At 53.9% G+C, this 18,341-nt stretch overlaps 1 protein-coding gene across 2 annotated transcripts; it reads right to left on the minus strand.

The window, feature by feature from the left end:
• Positions 1–3,178: 3,178 nt before the first annotated feature.
• Positions 3,179–15,221, minus strand: MRPL4 (mitochondrial ribosomal protein L4). 2 transcript variants are annotated; one of them, XM_036847013.1, is made up of 10 exons: positions 14,832–15,221; positions 14,680–14,746; positions 14,443–14,593; positions 12,301–12,352; positions 11,042–11,159; positions 10,129–10,235; positions 9,928–10,037; positions 9,756–9,832; positions 7,646–8,473; positions 3,179–3,218 (listed from the first exon to the last, which is right to left on the minus strand). In XM_036847013.1, the coding sequence occupies exons 1-9, from the start codon at positions 14,886–14,888 to the stop codon at positions 8,328–8,330; spliced, it is 885 nt and encodes a 294-aa protein (XP_036702908.1). In that variant the 5' UTR covers positions 14,889–15,221; the 3' UTR covers positions 3,179–3,218; positions 7,646–8,327. The 2 variants fall into 2 exon arrangements, with proteins under 2 accessions (XP_036702908.1, XP_036702909.1); XM_036847014.1 differs by lacking the exon at positions 3,179–3,218 and adding an exon at positions 6,699–6,723.
• Between the last annotated feature and the right edge of the window lie 3,120 nt (positions 15,222–18,341).

Below are 18,341 nucleotides of genomic sequence, written 5' to 3' on the forward strand. Positions count from 1 at the left end.
GCCAGCCAAGGGGGGCCGAGGGGGCGGTGCTGCCTTCCCGGAAACCTCGCGCTTTCCTCTCCGGAACGAGGGCTCTGGCATTTCCGGATTGAGAGGGTGCCGGGGCCGAGCAGGGTTGTCCCCTCTCGCCGGCCGCTTTCGCACCGGAATTTCCGAATTGAAGTAGTGAGGGCTGCCTGGCGGCAGCGGTCAGAAAACAACCCGGAGACTACTCCCGGCGCTAGGGGTCCCGTCCCTGGGCTCGGCTACCCTTGATTCTGCGTGTACACAGCGCTTTATTGGATACTGCCAACCACCCTGGACGGTAGGGACTGCTATTGTGTCCGTTCCACAGAGGGGTAAACTGAGGCTCCAAGGTGCGAGGGCATTCGAACTCAAGTCTGACTCCCCAGCACAAGCAGGCCTCTTTAACCGAGTGGACGGTCCCTCGTTTCGGTGGGGCCCCAGGAATCCTCCGGGGGCGCTCTCGATCAAGGGTGCCCCTCCCCAAAGGGTCATGTCCCCGCCCAGCTGACACCGAGATTTCCTGAGAAGCGGCCGCAGAAAGCCCAGGCACTTTCAGGCGCCTGTGAACCCTGGGGGAGAGGACGCAAGGCGCATCACGTCCGGGGCTCCGCGTCCCCCACCGATGGGCGCTCCCACTCCCCCGCGGCCTCGCTTCCCCTTTCGGCCTCCAGCGCGGGGGCGTCTTTACAGCTTCCAGAAAAAGGAAGGAAGCCGCGTGGTCCTGACGTGCCGAGCCCCTCCGTTGCAGTTCCCAGGCTCCGCGGGGGAACTGAGGCCGCAGACCTTGACGGGGGAGGAGAGAGGGGGCGCTCGAATGCTTGCCTTCTGCAGGGAAACTGAGGCAGCTCCCAGGCCCCGGAATGGGGCGGGGAGAGGGGGCGCTCAAACCCCTGTCCTCTGCTCTTAGCTCCTGTAACTCGAACCCCGGGCGCCAGCACTAAATCTGTGCGGGTGTTTGCCCCGGCTTGTCCCATTAGGGTGTTTGGGGGACATTGTGAGGTCCCGCGCCGCGTCTATAGGCCGTCCCACGCCACCGCCTCCCCACAAGCCACGCCTGCGCGTGTGACCGCCCAAGACTCGGCATCCACCATGTCAAGGCTGGGGATCCTGGAGTCTCCGAGCGCGGAACCCCGCCGCCTAAGGCTTCCTGTGGTGGCGCGCGCGCCGCGTCGCCAGGGAGACCTCAGAAGGGCCAAGGAGGTCGCGCAGCAGACGGGGAACGGAGGGGGCTTCAAGGACGCTCGACCCCTTCCTCCCGGGGAAGGGGCTGCGAATTACTCGCCAGCCAGAAAAGAGTCCCTCGCTTCGCCCCGATTGTTCCTAAGGAATTTCCACGGGGATCTTTCTTCTTGGAGGGTGGAGGGTGTTGAATTCCCGCCCCAAATGGACTGGGCAGAGGCGCAGAGCGGGGGCCGGGGACGTCCCTGGGAGGGTCTAGGAAAATCCTCCGCCGGGGGTTCATTTTCCGGAGAATTTTTACCAGGTTCAGAGCACTGCTTACTTTGGCCTCTGTCCCAAGTGCGGGCGGCGAGCTCCCCCGCGCGGCTCTGGTCCCCCTTACAGCGGGAAAATCGTGCTTCTTCCTTCTGTCTCTCAACACTTGCTACGCAGCGTTGATTGAGAGCCTGCTGTGTGCCAGGCATCGTTCCAGGTGCTGGGGACGCAGCAATGAACAGAATAGACCAAAATCCCTACCATCATGCAGAGACCGTCTTAGTCCGGACGACAGAAACAAAAATAAGATATATGGAGACATAGCTTGTGATTAGTGCTAAGAGAAAGTAAAGCAGGGAAGGGAATAGGAAATGTGAAGGTTAATAAACCTTTAAATAGAGTATTCTGGGAAAGACTGAGAAGGTGACGTTTGAGCAAAGAGCAGAGAGTCCTGACAATATCAGGGAAGGAATGTACCAAGCAGAGAACACTGAATGTGCCAAGGCCCTGAGGTAGGAACTGCCTTAAGGAACAGCCAGGAGGCTAGTGTTGCTGGAATGCAGTAAGGGAGGGAGAGAATTGGAAGAGAGGAGGGCAGGGAGGGAATGGGGTAGAGCATGGCCTGGGGAGGACTTTGGCCTTTCCTCTGAGTGAGGTGGGAGCCATGGAGGGTTCTGAGCGGAGCAGGGACACGCCCTGACTCAGGCCTTTACAGGCACCCTCCTGAGACAGCAGGAGCTAGAGTCAGGTGGTGGGGAGGACAGGGTAGAAGGAAGCCAGGAGACTGGAAAGGAGGTGACTGCTCCAGTGCAGGGGAGCAATGATGGAGCCTGGAGTGGGCAATGGCACTGGGGAGATACGGTCCAATTTGGCATTTATTTTGGCAGCAGGTCCAACTGTGTTTGCTGGGATGTGGGGGCAGGCAGAGTCAAGATCAACTACTTGGCCCTGGTCTGAGGTCCTAGGAGGGTGGAGGGCCATTTCCTGAGATGAGAATGGGGTGATAATAGGGGGCAGTTTGGCAGAAGAAGCACGCACCCCCTAGTCTACGTTCCCTTTGTGCTTTCTTGGAAGAAAGGGAAGCAGATGTTCCCCATCCCTTTGCTGCAGCCACCAGGAAGGGCAGGGCTTCCTCCAGGGTGCCAGGCAGTCTCAGGAAGGTCAGGGAATGGCCCCACTGCAGACCAGAGGCTGTGGACCCAGGGCAGAAGTACCCAAACCCCACTCCATGACATCATGCCTGCTCGCCCCTCATTCTGAGGTCTGGCGTGACCACATTGCAGTTCCCTTGACCTGGAATGCTCTTCTTCTCGTCCCTGATATGGCCAGCCCTTTCTTGTGGCCTGAGCCTCTTCCTAAAAGCTTTCCCGGATGCCCCCCGACTCCCTGACTCCTTCCATCCTGGGCCACACCCTAAACATTCCCTGTCACTTGCTCTTATGGTTTCATTACTGAAACTTCATTCACTTGCTGAAATTCTTTTTTTTTTTTTTAATTAATTAATTGTTTATTTTTGGCTGTGTTGGGTCCTTGTTTCTGTGCGAGGGCTTTTCTCTAGTTGCGGCAAACGGGGGCCACTCTTCATCGCGGTGCGCGGGCCTCTCACTATTGCGGCCTTTCTTGTTGCGGAGCACAGGCTCCAGACGCGCAGGCTCAGTAGTTGTGGCTCACAGGCCTAGTTGCTCCGTGGCATGTGGGATCTTCCCAGACCAGGGCTCGAACCCGTGTCCCCTGCATTGGCAGGCAGATTCTCAACCACTGTGCCACCAGGGAAGCCCCTCACTTGCTGAAATTCTTTTGATTGACTTGTGTCACCTCCATCTGCGTGAGCTCCAGAAGGCCAGGGACCCTCTCAGCCCCAGCATCTGATTCAATGTCTGGTCATTATAGGCAGATGGTCAATACATATTTGTTGGATGAATGAACTTCTCTTATTCTCTGAACATTCTGCACATGCTGTTTCTCCAGCCCAGAATTCCTCTCCTACCGCTTTTACAAAAGGTTACCAGAGGATTTCATCTACCAGGTTGTAACAGGGCTAGGAGCACAAGGTCCAGATATCTTTTTTTTCTTTCTTTTTTTTTTTTTTTTGCCACAGAGCTTGTGGGATCTTAGTTCCCCAACCAGGGATTGAACCTGGCCCCTGCAGGGAAAGTGCCAGGTCCTAACCACTGGACCGCCAGGGAATTCCCAGATGTCTTTTCAAGAGAACAACTTTGTTTCCTTCAGATAAATACCCAGAAGTGGAATTCCTGGATCATATGGTAGTTCTATTTTTATTTTTTATTTTAAAAAAATTTTTATTGAAATATAGTTGATTTATAATGTTATAGGTAGTTCTATTTTTAATTTTCTGAGGAACCTTCATACTGTTCAGGCCATAGTCTGAGTAATATTCCATTGTAAGGCTATATCAGTTTGTTTATCCATTCATCAATGGATAGACATTTGGATTGTTTCCACATTTTGGCTCTTATGAGTAATGCTGCCATGAGCATTCAGGTACAAGTTGTTGCATGAACATGCTTTCATTTCTTTTGGGTGTATACCTTGGGAGTGGAATTGTTGAGTCCCATGGTAATTCCATGTTCAACTTTTTGAGGAACTGTCAGACTGTTTTCCATGGCAGCTGCACCATTTTATCAATACATTCCCACCGGCAAAGTACAAAGGTTCCAGGATTCCAATTTCTCCACATCCTTGCCAATATTTATTTTGTTTTATTATTATGGTGATTGCCATCCTAATGGGTGGGAAGTGGTATCTCATTGTGGTTCCCCAGTCCTTCTGATCTGTCCAGTGGACAAGCCAAGCACAATCCTGCAGCAAAGGCAACTGGGGGTGTGCACGGACCAGCAAGTACCGAGGGGATGTGGCCAAAGTGCACCTGCCACCAGCTGTGACCTTGAGCAAGCCACTTCCCCTGGTGGTACCTAGATGGCCTCAGCTGTAGTAAGGGATGGTAATGCATCCCTCAAAGGGTGGGTCTAAGATTTTTTTTTCTTTTTTTAACATTATTTACTTACTTTGGTTGTGCCAGTTCTTAGTTGCATCAGGTGGGCTCCTTAGTTGTGGCTCGCGGGCTCCTTAGTTGTGGCATGTGAATTCTTAGTTGTGGCATGCATGTGGGATCTAGTTCCCCGACCACGGATCGAACCCGGGCCCCCTGCACTAGGAGGGCGGAGTCTTATCCACTGCCTCACCAGGGAAGTCCCGAGGTTTCAGTAAGACCATTCGTGTGCAGGAACAGATAACAGGAGTTACAAGTTGTCTGTTTCCATAGGACTCAGCTCTGAGAATCCCCCCTCAAACTTCCTAGGAATACAGACTTCCTCCTCTGTGCCCACAGATCAGTTCATTCTAGCATCACCGTTCCTCATCAGAGCCCCAGGGTGTAAAGCAAAAATGCATGACGTTTGGATGTTGATCAGAACATAACCTGGCTTCTCCTTCCACTTGAAAGTTTATTCTGTGGTGGACTCTGCTTTGACCCTGGCTGAGAATCCCGCCCCGGACTCAGGACCCGATCAGCATCACGTTCAAATCGCGGAACTTGGTGTTGGGTGGGAGCCCCAGGTTAGGCTTCTTCAGGCTGGAAGCTTTGGTAGAGAAGAAGGGCCTGGTGCCCCTGCTGTTGACCCTCTTTCTGTCCCCCTCACCTCCTCTCACCAGCCTGTGGGTCCCTCCTGCCCAGGTGCAAGGAGGAGGGGACAGGGCATTTCCTCCATGGCTGGTGGCTTTGCCCTTTTGGGTACCCCAGCAGTGTGTTAAAGTGTTCTGGGGGGGCCTCTCTGAGGCTTCCTCTTCCTGGAGACCCCTTCGCTGGCAGGGAGGCATCTTTGATATGGGTTGTGGCTCTTCCCTCAGCCCTTGGGGTCTGGTCCTACCCTCTCATCTCTCTCCTGGTGGGCCTCCATGCTGACCGCCAAGAAGCAGACACCCTGACTCCACCATGAGAACCGCCTGCCTCGCCCCCTGGATCTCCTGGGGGTCAGATCCCAGCCCCGTTGACTCACTTGAGCTTTCTTAAGCCAGGGTCAGCCTGAGTCTCTGGTGTCCTGCCTACAGGGATATTTTTCAAAGGCTGTGAAGTCACCTTCCTCTCTAGGCTCTGGGTTAACCCATGTCCCAAGAGGGTGTGATAGGGCTTTTTTTTTTTTTTTTTTCCGGCCGTGCCGCGCAGCATGTGGGATCTTATTTCCCCGACCAGGGATTGAATCCGTGCTCCCTACGTTGGAAGTACGGAGTCTTAACCACTGGACCGCCAGGGAAGTCCCCCTGTGATAGGGATGTACAGGTAGCGACAGCTCCCCTGAAGAAATGTCTTCACCCATCTCTCTCTTTCTAAAAAAATTAAAAAAAAATTATACAGAATTTCAAAATAGACATCAGCAAAGAGGACATGTGATGAAGCCACATGTGCCAACTTCCACAGTCCTCACGGCCAATCTTGTTCTTTCCTTCCCCTTACACCCTGTCATGGGTTCAACTACCTCTCTTCCCCAGGGGGAAAAAAAGTGCTAACCCCCAGATTTTGATCTTATTTAGAAATAGGGTCTTTGCAGATGATCAAGTTCAGGTGAGGTCATTAGGGTGGGCCCTAACCCAACATGACTGTTGCTCTTATAAAAAGGGGAAATTTGAACACAGACACACACACACACACACAGAGGGACAATGCCATGTGAAGATGAGGACAGAGATCAGGGTGATGTATCAAGCCAAGAAATACCAAGGATGCCAGCAAACCACCAGAATCTAGGGGAGAGGGATGGGACAGAGCCTGCCTCACAGCCTCGGAAGGAATGACATCTTGGTCTTGGTCTTCTGGTTCCAAGAACCATGTGACAGTACTTTTCTGTAGTTGAAGCCCTAGTCTGTGGTACTTTGTTAAGGTAGCCTAGGAAACTAATACACATACTATGCCCTGATTATTAGCACATTCTAGACCCCGGATCATTTTTTTCTGATGTCTTTTTCTTTTTTTTTTTTTTAATTTTTATTTATTTATTTATTTATTTATGACTGTGTTGGGTCTTTGTTTCTGTGCGAGGGCTTTCTCTAGTTGTGGCAAGCGGGGGCCACTCTTCATCGCGGTGCGCGGGCCTCTCACCATCGCGGCCTCTCGTTGCCGAGCACAGGCTCCAGACGCGCAGGCTCAGTAATTGTGGCTCACGGGCCTAGTTGCTCCGCGGCATGAGGGATCTTCCCGGACCAGGGCTCGAATCCATGTCCTCTGCATTGGCAGGTGGGTGCTTAACCACTGCGCCACCAGGGAAGTCCCTGCACCCCTTCTTACTACTGGCTCCAAATAGCTTTTTCTTCTTTTAATTAATTAATTAATTAATTAATTAATTAATTAGGCTGTGCCGGATCTTAGTTGCCGCACACAGGATCTTCACCGCGGCATGCGGGACCTAGTTCCCCGACCAGGGATTGAACCCGGGCCCCCTGCATTGGGAGTGCAGAGTCTTACCCACTGGACTGGACCACCAGGGAAGTCCTAGCTTTTTCTTTTTTACTCAGTCAAATCTGATGCTTTAAGGATCACAATTTATGTTCATTGAGGACTTTCAAAGAATGTGTTGTAAGCTCTGAAGTCACTCCCAAGAAGCATTCCAGAGCTGTTTTCAGCGAGGAGCAGCCCAGCCGATGGGTCACTGTGGCCGCCTGGTTGGGCCTGCACACCAGATGGCAGTTCTGGCTTTTTTTTTTTTTTTTGCGTTCATACTGTTTTATTTATTTTTTAAGATTTTTAAAATTTTATTTATTTTTGGCTGCGTTTGGTCTTTGTTGCTGCACGCAGGCTTTCTCTAGTTGCTGTAGGCGGGGGCTACTCCTCGTTGCGGTGCGCGGGCTTCTCGTTGCGGTGGCTTCTCTTGTTGTGGAGCATGGGCTCTAGGCGTGTGGGCTTCAGTAGTTGTGGCATGTGGGCTCAGTAGTTGTGGCTCGCGGGCTCTACAGCGCAGGCTCAGTAGCTGTGGCGCACGGGCTTTGTTGCTCCACGGCGTGTGGGATCTTCCCGGACCAGGACTCAAACCTGTGTCCCCTGCATTGGCTGCCAGATTCCTAACCACTGCACCACCAAGGAAGCCCCCAGCTGACTTTAAAGAAACTGACCACATTACTTTATTGTCTGTATTATGACAATTAGCAACAACTTGTGGGGGGCAAATAACACCAGCAGACTCAAGGATCAAGATACCGGTTTGGTGTTTTTAAAAAATGTTTATTCACTCATTTACTGACCACGTTGATACTCTGTGCTTAGGGAAAATCACTGTGATGAAAGCTCAGGTTTCCACACTGCACCCACTTGGGGAATCAGGTCCACACTTGGACTGAAGGACCGTAATAAATGGGACCACAAGCCCCGTCAGGGATGCAAGCGCTCGGTGAGAGTGCTTCGGATTGGGAGGCACCACGAGTGGGTTCCTAGCAACGGCTGGCTCTCTGCGTGCTCCCTGAGGCTGACTCACCCCAGAAAAGTTGATGGTGGGTCATTTCTATAAACAGTGCCTTGAGGCAGCCGGGTACCCAGCGGTGCCCCGCACCGGGGAAAGAGCCTAACTCGCCAAATGGAATTATTCACAAAACGGCAATGAGCTGTTGTTCTGTTTCTCCTCTTTGATTAAAAAGTAAAATTTATCTTACACAAGAGAGAGACTTGGGGCAGAAGCGGCCCCTTCCCGGTAGTGATGCCTGCTTGGCTGCTCTGTGAGTGGCCTCAGCTTCCCACTGGGACGAGGGGTTCTGGCCGCCCTTGCAGGGTGAGCGGGAGGCTCCCAAGCCCACCAGGGGCTCGGCCTGGCTCGGAGCAGGCGCACTGCGTGGGCAGCGAGCAGGAAGGAGGGTGGCCGATGGGCCCTGGGGGTGCAGCGTGGGGCTCAGGGGAAGTCGCGGTAGGGCAGGCGGAAGGGGTAGAGGGGCGTGTAGCGCGAGTCGTGCCAGAGCAGCTTCTCCTCCAGGAAGGCGACGGTCGGCAGGGTCAGGACCAGGGTCTGGTACTTGAGCATGCTGTGCACGTTCAGGCCTGGGGGGCAGGGTGGAGGCACAGTCAGGGCGGGCCCCCCCTGCCCCCAACAGAGGCACCAGGGTCTGGTGTAGGGTTGGTCCTGAGCCCCGTAGCCTGGGTTCAAACCCTGGCTCAGTCGCTCACCCCCAGCAAGACCCTGGGCAAGAGACTGCCCTTAGCTCATCAACTTCCAACCGAGAGCGTCCTGAGTGCCCAACTCTGCCCTGTGCTTGGGCACGGTTCCCACCTCACACCCCAGTGGGGGAGGCTGACGGTAAACAGAGCAGATAAACAAACACGATGTACTGAGGGAGGCCCATGGGGCTGCAGTGAGTGATGAGGGGAAGGAAGGGGAGGGCAGGGCAGGGCAGGGCATGCAGGATCTGTGGTCCTCTGGGGAAGACTTGGGCTTTTACCCTGAGTGACGAGGGAGCCCTGGAGGGTGGTGGGCAGAGGGACAGGACCTGACTCAGGTGCTCAGGCGCCCTCTGGTGGCCGTAGTGGGAGTGGCGGGGACGGGAGTGCAGGACAGACTGTGGGGAGGAGTCGGTCAGCAGGAGCCTGGGACCAGGGCAGAGGCCACTGTGCCCTAACTGTGCCGGTCCAGGCAGATGGTGGGAGCTGGCCCAGGGCGGTCAGAAGCGGCTGGATTCTGGATATGTTTAGAGACAGCGCTGGCGGTGAGCTAACAGACCGGAGTGGAGGGGGACAGCGTGGTTTGGGGCCGGAGCTGCTGGGAGGAGGAAGGTCTTGTGTGCCAAGATGACTAGGAGACCCCACGTGCCGCTGTCCAGGAGGCAGCAGGGCACACAATCAGGAGACCAGGAGAGAGCTCTGGGGATTAGTCACCGCAGGCACTGGTGTGACGTACTCAGGACAGCCCTGATCCTGAGTCTCTGAGCGAGGAGCCGGGTGGGGACAGCCAGTGGGCCCTCCGACTCACTCCACGCCTGGCACTGTGGCCCAAGCTTGGACAGACGTGATCTCAGAGTGTTTTTTGTTTTTTGGCTGCACCGTGCAGCTTGTGGGATCTTAGTTCCCGGACCAGGGATCGAACCCGGGCCACAGCAGTGAAAGCATGGGCTCCTAACTACTGGACCACCAGGGAATTCCCCTCAGAAGTTTTCTTCAAGAAACACGTCATTGTCCCAGTGCTCCGTCTGGGCAAACTGAGGGTTGGGTGGGGGAGGGTGGTCACTGCCCAAGGCCACTCTGTGACCAAGTTGCAGATACAGGATTTGAACTGGCCCATGCTGCACTCTCTGGGGGTCTGGGAGACAGAGCGGGGCCCTTTGCTCACCAATAGCAGGGACTAGGTTGAAGGTCTTCAGCCCAGAGGCAGCTGCCACAATGTTCTGGGGCATGTCCTCATGTTCTCTGAAACAGAGGCCAAGAGGTGAGCCCCTGCTGAGGACGGACCGCCCCCCGTGCCCCCTTGCCCCAGCCGCCCCTGCTCTGCCCGGCACCCTCACAAGTCCACAAGGAGGACGGAGTCGCCCCAGCGGCGGTAGCGGGCCAGCTCGATCAGGTACTGGGGGTCTGCGGTCGGCAGCTCCAGGGAGTCCACGATGTGCAGGTCGTCCTGGTGGGAGGAAAGGACAGTCTGAGCCCACCCTGCACCCACAGCCCACACCCCAGGACCCCCGTGGCTCCCGGCAGGACTGCTGCTGTACCTGGGCTAGCTTGACGGTCAGTGCCACCTTGAGGCCCTGCACCCGCACTTTCATGGGCAACATGTAGTAGTAGCTCGTGGGGCCCCGGGGGCCATGGGCAATGCCTCCTGTGGGGGCAGAGGTACGTGAATAGGTGAAGGCCCCAGCTGGGCTTGGAGGTCAGAAATTTGCCCCAGTGGCTGGCACAGGGGAGGTAGGAGGGAGGCTGCCCGCGGCCAGGCAGAACCCCAGCAAAGAGGGCAGGGCCTCAGGTAGGGATGGAGAGGGGAGGCTGGATCGGGCATCACCTGGGACAGGTAACGTCACCTCACTGGGGCTTGGTGTCTTCAGCCGTCAAGCCTTGGGTGAGGATGGTCTACCCATGTGTCCTCCCTCTGCTGGGCGCTGGGAGAGCAGCAGGGAACATGCGGGACAGGATCCCTGCCCCCACGCCATTCATATACAGCCAGAGACTTGATCCCAGAGGGAACCAGGGCTGTGCCAGGCAGCACAGGGGGTTGCAGGGGGTGGGGAGACCCAAAGAGGGTCAGGGAGGGCTTCCTGGAGGAGGTATGGCCCAAACACATCAGAAGGATGAGAGGGATTGGCCAGACAAATGGGAGATGACTCTGAGTCAGCTCTGTTTGGTCAGAGAGGGTGTGCAAGGGACAAGGGGGTGCGGTCTGCAGCCACCAGGGCCTGGAAGGCCAAGATGAGGGGCTCAGACTTCACGCAAAGGCCGCAGAAGCTGGGAGGTTTAGGAAGAGCCCTCTGGGTGCTGTGTGAAGTGTGGGCCAGGAGAGGTGAGGTGGGAGGTGGGGCAAAAGGGGCTGTGGCCATGGCCTGATGAGAGGCCAAGGCCAGAGCTGTGGGGAAATGGGGCGAAGTGGACGGACTCTCCAACCTCTGACCGCACGTGGGCAGACCTGCTTACCTCCTCGCCAGATTGGGGAGCGGATGCTGCCATGCCTGGCGCGCCCACTGCCTTTCTGTGGCCAGGGCTTCCGGCCGCCGCCCCGCACCTCGGCCCTGGTCTTGGTCTTGGCGTAGCTCTGTAGGCACAGAGTGAGGAAAGAGTCAGGTTCACAAGGGAGGTGCCATTGCAGACGAAAGGTGCCAGGCCCAGGAACACAGCAGTGAGCTGGGTGGACCGGCCTGCCGCTGGGGAGCCGGACAGGAGACACAGAGACTGGGGCTCCATCGGGACAAGCACGGAGTGCTTTGGGAGGGAGGGAGGGAGGGAGGGATAAAGAAATCAAGAGTTCCCTCCTCCACTCCAGAACATCAGCCTCAGAGAGGCAGGGGCTCTGCTGCCTGACACACAGTAGGTGCGTAGTATTTTCTGAATGATTTCCATGTGGTTGTAACTAAAAGGAAGCTGGGGGAATTCCCTGGCGGTCCAGTGGTTAGGACTCTGAGCTCCCACTGCACGGCGCAGGGGTTCGATCCCTCGATCCCTGGTCAGCGAACTAAGATCCTGCAAGCCGCGTGGCCATAAATAAATGAATAAAATTAAATACAAAAACAAAAGGAAGGTGGGGCATGGGGAAAGACGTGGGGGTTAGGGAGAATCAGGGAGAGGTGCGGGGTAGGGCATCATGCAAGGCTTCTTTCAATGCCAGGCTGATGACTTCATCTCCAGGGCCACGGCGAGCCAGGGAGGAGTCGCCAGACTTGAGGTGGGCGGATGGAAGGCAGGGACCCTGATTGATGACAGCATCACCAATGCTCTTGGCGTAAGATCCAAACACCTCACGTTGCCCCTGTTGACCTCCATGGCCACACTGGGCCCCTTCTGATCCCTGCCACAGAGGCTCTGCCTGTGTTGCTCCGACGCCCTCCACCCTAGCCCCACTGCCCGCTTCACCTGGTTAGCGCCTGTCACACACCTGAGGTTAAATGCCCCTTTCTCTGAGACAACTTCCCTAATTATACATTTGCAGGCATGACTACTTGATTCATGTTCTCCTCACCAACTAGACTGGGAGCTTCAAAAGGACAGGGACCTCGCCTGTCTTGTCCCCCAGCACAATGCCCAGGGCACAGTGGCAGTTCACAAAATGCCCGGCAAATGGCCCATCGGTGAATGGGTCAGGAGAGAGAGGATGGGGCCTGAGCCCCACAGTCCAGAGAAGACACAGCGGGGGCATCCTCTGCCCCCCACCCCCGCCCCGCCCCACTCTGGGCACTCACAATTCTCTTGAAGTTCTTCTGCCAGATGGCAACCTGGTGCAGGATATCCAGCCTGTGGAGGAAGGAGACACGACAGGCCCACTTCCACTTAAAACCCTCTCTGCCCCACTAGATGAAAACTCCGGCTCCTCCCCATCCACTTCCAGGGCCCTGTGTCACCTGCCCCGGTCCCTCTCTGAGCCCATCTTGCACCACCTCCAGCTCCACTCTGTGTCCGTTCTATGGAGTCCAGCCTCCAAGCCTCTGCACTTGCCATTCCTTCTGCCTGAAATGCTCTTCCCCTGGCTGGTTCCTCTTCTGCCTACCGGTCTTAGCCCAAATGGTATCTCCAAGAGGAGTCCCCTTGCTAAAGAGGGCTTTACCTTACTCCTTTCCTCCCATTACGACTTCCTTACTGCCACTTCTTTACAGACTGGTTTGCCTCTCTACCCCTGTGCTGTTCCATACAGTAGACACTGGCCACACGTGTGGCTACTAAAGCCCTGAAAGGTGGCCAGTGCCACATGGTGAAACGACAAGATTTTAGATTTATCAGGCTAAACGAAATATATTATTGGAATCAATCTCATTTGTTTCTCACTATTTGAAAGGAAACTTGGCTACTGGAAGAATTTAAATTACACGTGTGGCTCGCATTGGACAGGGCTTCCAGGCTGGTTTGCCAGGGGTTGGCAAACTATGGCTAGTAAGGCCAAATCTGGCCTGCTGCCTGTTCTTGTAAATATGTTTTACTGGAACACGGCCACGCTCATTCACTTACACATTGTCTACGGCTGCTTTTGTACTACATCAACAAAGATGAGTAGTTGCCATGGAGACGTTACAGCCTGCAAAGCCAAAGACATTTACTCTCTGGCTCTTTACAGAAAAAGTTTGCTGATCCCGGCTTAGACTGTGAGCAACATTGGCAACCTCGGTGCTCATTCACTGCTGTATCCCTGACACCTAGAATGGAAGCTGGCACACAGTAAGTGCTTCATAAGTATTTACAGAATCAACAAAATATGTCGCTTTTATCTTTTTTTGGCACCCTCTAGCAGACTGGGACTCTGTAAAGACAGAGAGCAAACCATACAAATAAGTAATAGTAATAGACTAATAGCACTTATGTGCCAGACACAGTACACATAAGAGACATCACACACCTTGGCAAGCGAAAACTTGGTCCTGGGAGTTGGCTCATATAGGGTTGAGATCTGGCTCTAAAGTTTATAAGCTGTGTGACCCTGGGCAAATTTCTTAACATGTCTGTGCTCAGTTTCCTTACCTACGAAATAAGAATAATAGAATCCATTCCTAGGGTTGCTATGAGGATCTGGTTAATTAAACTGCAAGTAGGGTGACTTCCCTGGTGGTCCAGTGGCTAAGACTCTGCGATCCCAATGCAGGGGGCCCGGGTTTGACCCCTGGTCAGGGAACTAGATCTCACATGTCGCAACTAAAAAGATTCTGCATGCCGCAACTAAGGATCCTGCATGCTGCAACGAAGATCCTGCGTGCGGCAACGAAGATCCTGCATGCGGCAACTAAGACCCGACGCGGCTAAATAAATATATATATTTTAAATGCAAATACGCCCCCCCCCCTAAAAAAAGGGAATTCCCTGGCAGTCCAGTGGTTAGGACTCTGTGCTTTCACTGCTGAGGGCTGAGGATCAATCCCTGGTTGGGGAACTAAGATCCTGCAAGCCACGTGGCCAAAAATAAAATAAAATAAAATACAAATAGACTGTCCCAAGCACACAGTAAGGACTTAACCACTGTTAGTGCTCATTTTTGCAAAAACCAATAACAGCAACAATAACCAACATTTCTACAGACCATATTATGGGCCAGAATTATCTCATTTAATTGTTTGAGGTTTGACAGAACAGAGACACTGAAGCACAAGGGGGAAGGCAGGATTTGAATCCAGTCACTCGGGTTCCAGAGCTCTGCGTCCCTAACCCTCAGAGGATGTTACCTGTCAGCCCTCACCTTCACACAACTCTGCAGCAAGAAAAACCATCATTCTCTCTCTTTTTTTTCATCACTCTCTTCTAACAGGTGGAGAAACTGAGGCTCGAGCCCAGGTCATCCTGATTCCTAAATCCCCGCTCCTCGTCCCTCTGCCACCCAGTTCACCATTTCGGCTCCCACTCACCTGGGCGTCGCGGAGAAAACGTCTGGGTGCAGCTCGGTCAGACCCAAGCGCTCCTGCTCGTAGCCCCGCAGGGCCTCGACCCAGGCCTGCACGGGACGCCGGTGCCCGAGTACCGGGAGCTCGCACCTGCGCAGCACGGGCACCCGGGGACCTGGAGCGATTGGGAGGTCAGGGGTCAGGGGCAAGGGTCAGAGTTTCCGGTTGCCACCCCTCCTAGGGCAACCCCAGCAAACTCACCCGCGCTCGCCACCGGTTCTGGTTTCTCCGCCGGCTGCACTGCCTCTTCTGCCAGCGCCTTCAGGCCCTGTAAACGGTGAGCAAGAGTGAGAGACGATTCCCGGACCCTCCAACCTTTGTCCTCCGACCCCGCCCTCAGTCCCTGGCCTCACCCGGCAGCCCTTGGGCCGAAGCCAGGCCCGCGCCCCGGCCCGGACTAGCTGCAGCATTGTCGCGCAGCTCCCCACGCTTAGAGAGGTCAAGGCTTCCTCTGCTGGACTCTCTCGACGCCTCGCGATGACGTCACGCCCGCGACGCCGCCGGCCGGGTTTGTATTCGGCGTTAGAAAGTTGGGCGAGCAAGAGCAAAGACGGCGGGGCCCGCTGACGCCTGTCCCCACCTCCGCCCCAAGACTAACCCCAGACGCTAATTTTCACTGCTGGCCTAAAGAACCCTCTGCAACACGTGGGAGCGCGACCCCACAGCAAGAAACCCCGCCCCCTCTTCGGTCCCGCCCCCAAAGAGCCGGTGCGGTCATCCAGCCAATGAAACCTCCCTACTCAAAGGGCACGCTCCTCGTTCAGCCAATGAGCGTTAAGCCTGGAAAAGTGGCTGGGCGGTGCTAGGGCGGGCACCTAAGGGAATATGGCCAATAACTGTTACGCTTTTTTTTTTTTGTCGGCCACGTCCCCAGGGCCCGCCCGCTTCGGGCCTCCCAGACCCTAGCCGTTGGTTTCTCCAGGAACGTGGTTTTGTTTGCTTGTTTGTTTAAATGCAGGGCGTTATCTCTCACAGAAAGCCCTCAGGGTAGGGCCTGGCGGATCGTGCTTCTCCTCTTAGATTCCCCCAGGGCACGTCCCCCTCAAATGCGTCAGGTTAGGAGATGTGACTCTCCCCATCTCCTAGGCCAAGGTCCTGTCGCGTCTCAGACTGCCAGGGCTCTCCGAGAGCAAACTGGGGAGTCCACAGATCCTGCGTTGCCTCCCTCGTCCACTCTCACCAACAGAAATCCAAACGCTCATTTTTTAGGTTCTGTGCCACGTTCCCCGTCAGGCCTCCAGGCGGCGCCACGAGCCCATAGCAGCCTGCCCTGGCGGGCCAGACCTGAGCGCTTGATTGGCAGTGAGAAATGGACCGAGTTTAGCCGCCGAGAACGTGGTCTGGGAGCCAACCTCAGTGTCCTCATCTGGAAAATGGGGAGGTGTGAGATTCGATGAAATGATGGAGGCAAAGCATGCCATGTGTAGAACATGCGTAGCTTTATTATTATTATTATTACTATTATTTTGAAGGTGAGTTTTATCATCAAAGCAAGACAAGAGCCAAGGTGGGGGACTTCCCTGGTGGTCCAGTGGTTAGGAATCCGCCTTGCAATGCAGGGGACGGGAGTTCGATCCCTGGTGGGGGGAACTAAGATCCCACATGCTGCGGTGCAAGTAAGCCCGGGCGCTGCAACTGGAAAGAAGACTGCATGCTGTAACGAAGAGCCTGCGTGCCACAACTAAGACCCAATGCAGCCAAATAAAAATAAATAATAAAAGGTCAAAAAGGGAAAAAAAAAAAAAAAAAAAGCCAAGGCAGGGATGGGAGTGGACCGTGGAAGACTTGAAGGCTTTTGTGTTGTTTTTTTGCATCTGATATATAACATATGGATATTTTTGTGAAGTATTAATGAAAACTTATAATGTATTTCATTGTGCATTCTATCCTTGCAAGAACCGTGGATATGTGTTTCAAACTCCACACACTTTGCAATTTTAAAAGGTCTTTTAATTTTGTACAATTTTGTTTATTCATTTTATGTTTGCATAAGTAATTCACACACCTAGTAAAGAAAATTCCAAGAACTACAAAAAGAAAGCTAGAGTGAAAAGTCTGTCTCCTCCATCCTCTGTTCCCTGCCCTGCCCCCACCCACCTCTTTCCCTTCCCAGAAGCCGCCACCACAACCAGCTGTGTGTCTTCTCCCAGAACCAGTTTATTATTTTACAGACAGATTTACAAGTCTGTCCTGTGCAAGAGAATTTAGATTTTATGTGGTGAAGGATGGAACAGCACTTAGCTGCTTAATGATTTATTGGGCACCTACTGTGTACTGCTGGGGTAAATCCAGCAGACACCCTTGAGATACTCACAGCCCAGTGCAGAAGGTTGAAAGATCAGAATGGGGGAGGGAACAGGGTCTACAGGGTCTGTGGGAGCACAGGGGAAGAACTGCTAATCTGTGGTGGCGGGGGTCTCAGAGGCAACTTTTCTGAAGCTGCAACCGGAGAGCTAAGGCTTGAGGGTCCATCAGGAGTTTGTCCAAAGGAAAAAATGTGATCCAGGCTGAGGAAACAGCAGTTGCAAAAGCCAGAAGTGGGGACTGGGGGAAGGGGTGGCTGGACTTTCCTGATGGCCACAAGCTTTGTTCATTGACTCAGTCATTTATGTTGAACCCACCTCAGGGCCTTTAGTACTGTTGTTCCTTCTGCCTGGATCATACTTTTCCCAGATCGTACTTTTCCTACACATGACTCGATCCCTCACCTCCAATTCTTTGCTCAAATGTCACCTCCTCCGAGAAGCCTGTCCTGACCACCCTATTTCAAATTGCAATCCCCACCCCTGGCCCTTCTGACCGCCTTATCCCGCCCTATTTTTTTCCATCAGTACTTATCTTCTAACATCCTATATAATTTCCTGGTTTTTTTTTTTAAAGGATCTATATCTTTTTAAAAATATTTGTTTATTTATTTATTTGGCTGCATCGGGTCTTAGTTGTGGTGTGTGGGCTTCTCTAGTTGCGGCACTCGGGCTTCTCTCTAGTTGTGGCGCGTGGGCTCTAGAGCGTGGGGTCTCAGTAGTTGCGGCATGCGGGCTTAGTTGCCCCGCGGCATTTGGGCTCTTAGTTCCCCGACCAGGGATCGAAGGCAGGCATTGGAAGGCAGATTTTTAACCACTGGACTACCAGGGAAATCCCTCCTGGGTTTTTTTTTAATGCTTTTTGTCTGTCTCCCCTACTAGAGGAGAAATTTTGTCTCCCCCTCTTGGCAGAAATTTTGCTCTGTCTTGTTCCCTGCAGCCAGCATAGTGCCTGTAACACAGTGGGCGCTCAATACATGTTTCTTGAGTGAATTCCTTTGTTCATCATCCTAATGCAGGGGTATTACCAGAAACAGAGCCTCCCTCTCTGTCTCTTGGGTCTCAAGATCTGTAACCCCCTGAGGTCACAGGCACATAAGGTACCCAATGAATGATTATTTACCCAATGGCACTGGAGTCATATAGACACAGGTTCAAATCCAGGGGCTGCTGCTAATTGATTGGGTGTCCCTGGGCAAGTGGTTAGCACTTCCAGAGTTCGGCCCTAATTGGTAGGTGGGACACACACAAACTCTCCCCTACTGAGCTGTGTGGAGGATGAGTTCTCTTTCCTTCCATCCTTAGTCCCCACAGTGTTTCCCCCCAACCCCCACAAAGGGAGCCTGTAAGTACCTGAGTCAGATCCGTCCCTTCTCTGCTCAGAACCCTCCATGCCTCCTACAGCAAAAGCCAAAGTCCTTAGAACAAAAGCCAAAGTCCTCACTGCAGCCCACAATGCCCTGCAGGACCTGTCCTCACTTCCTCTCACTGTCCCCCTCTATCTCTCCGTGGTTTCCGCCACACTGGTCTTCTCACCAGAACCTGTCAATCTCACAGCAG

Source organism: Balaenoptera musculus, chromosome 3 (assembly GCF_009873245.2).
Source record: "Balaenoptera musculus isolate JJ_BM4_2016_0621 chromosome 3, mBalMus1.pri.v3, whole genome shotgun sequence".
Taxonomy (NCBI): Eukaryota; Metazoa; Chordata; class Mammalia; order Artiodactyla; family Balaenopteridae; genus Balaenoptera; species Balaenoptera musculus.

Excerpts from the sequence above, each read along its gene's own strand:
- MRPL4 (XM_036847013.1), bottom strand. The coding sequence starts at position 14,888 with ATGCTGCAGCTAGTCCGGGCCGGGGCGCGGGCCTGGCTTCGGCCCAAG. Across the intron at positions 14,747-14,831 it reads TTCGGCCCAAGGGCTGCCGG|GGCCTGAAGGCGCTGGCAGA; the intron begins GTGAGGCCAGGG and ends CACCGTTTACAG. Across the intron at positions 10,038-10,128 it reads TGACCGTCAAGCTAGCCCAG|GACGACCTGCACATCGTGGA; the intron begins GTACAGCAGCAG and ends TCCTCCCACCAG.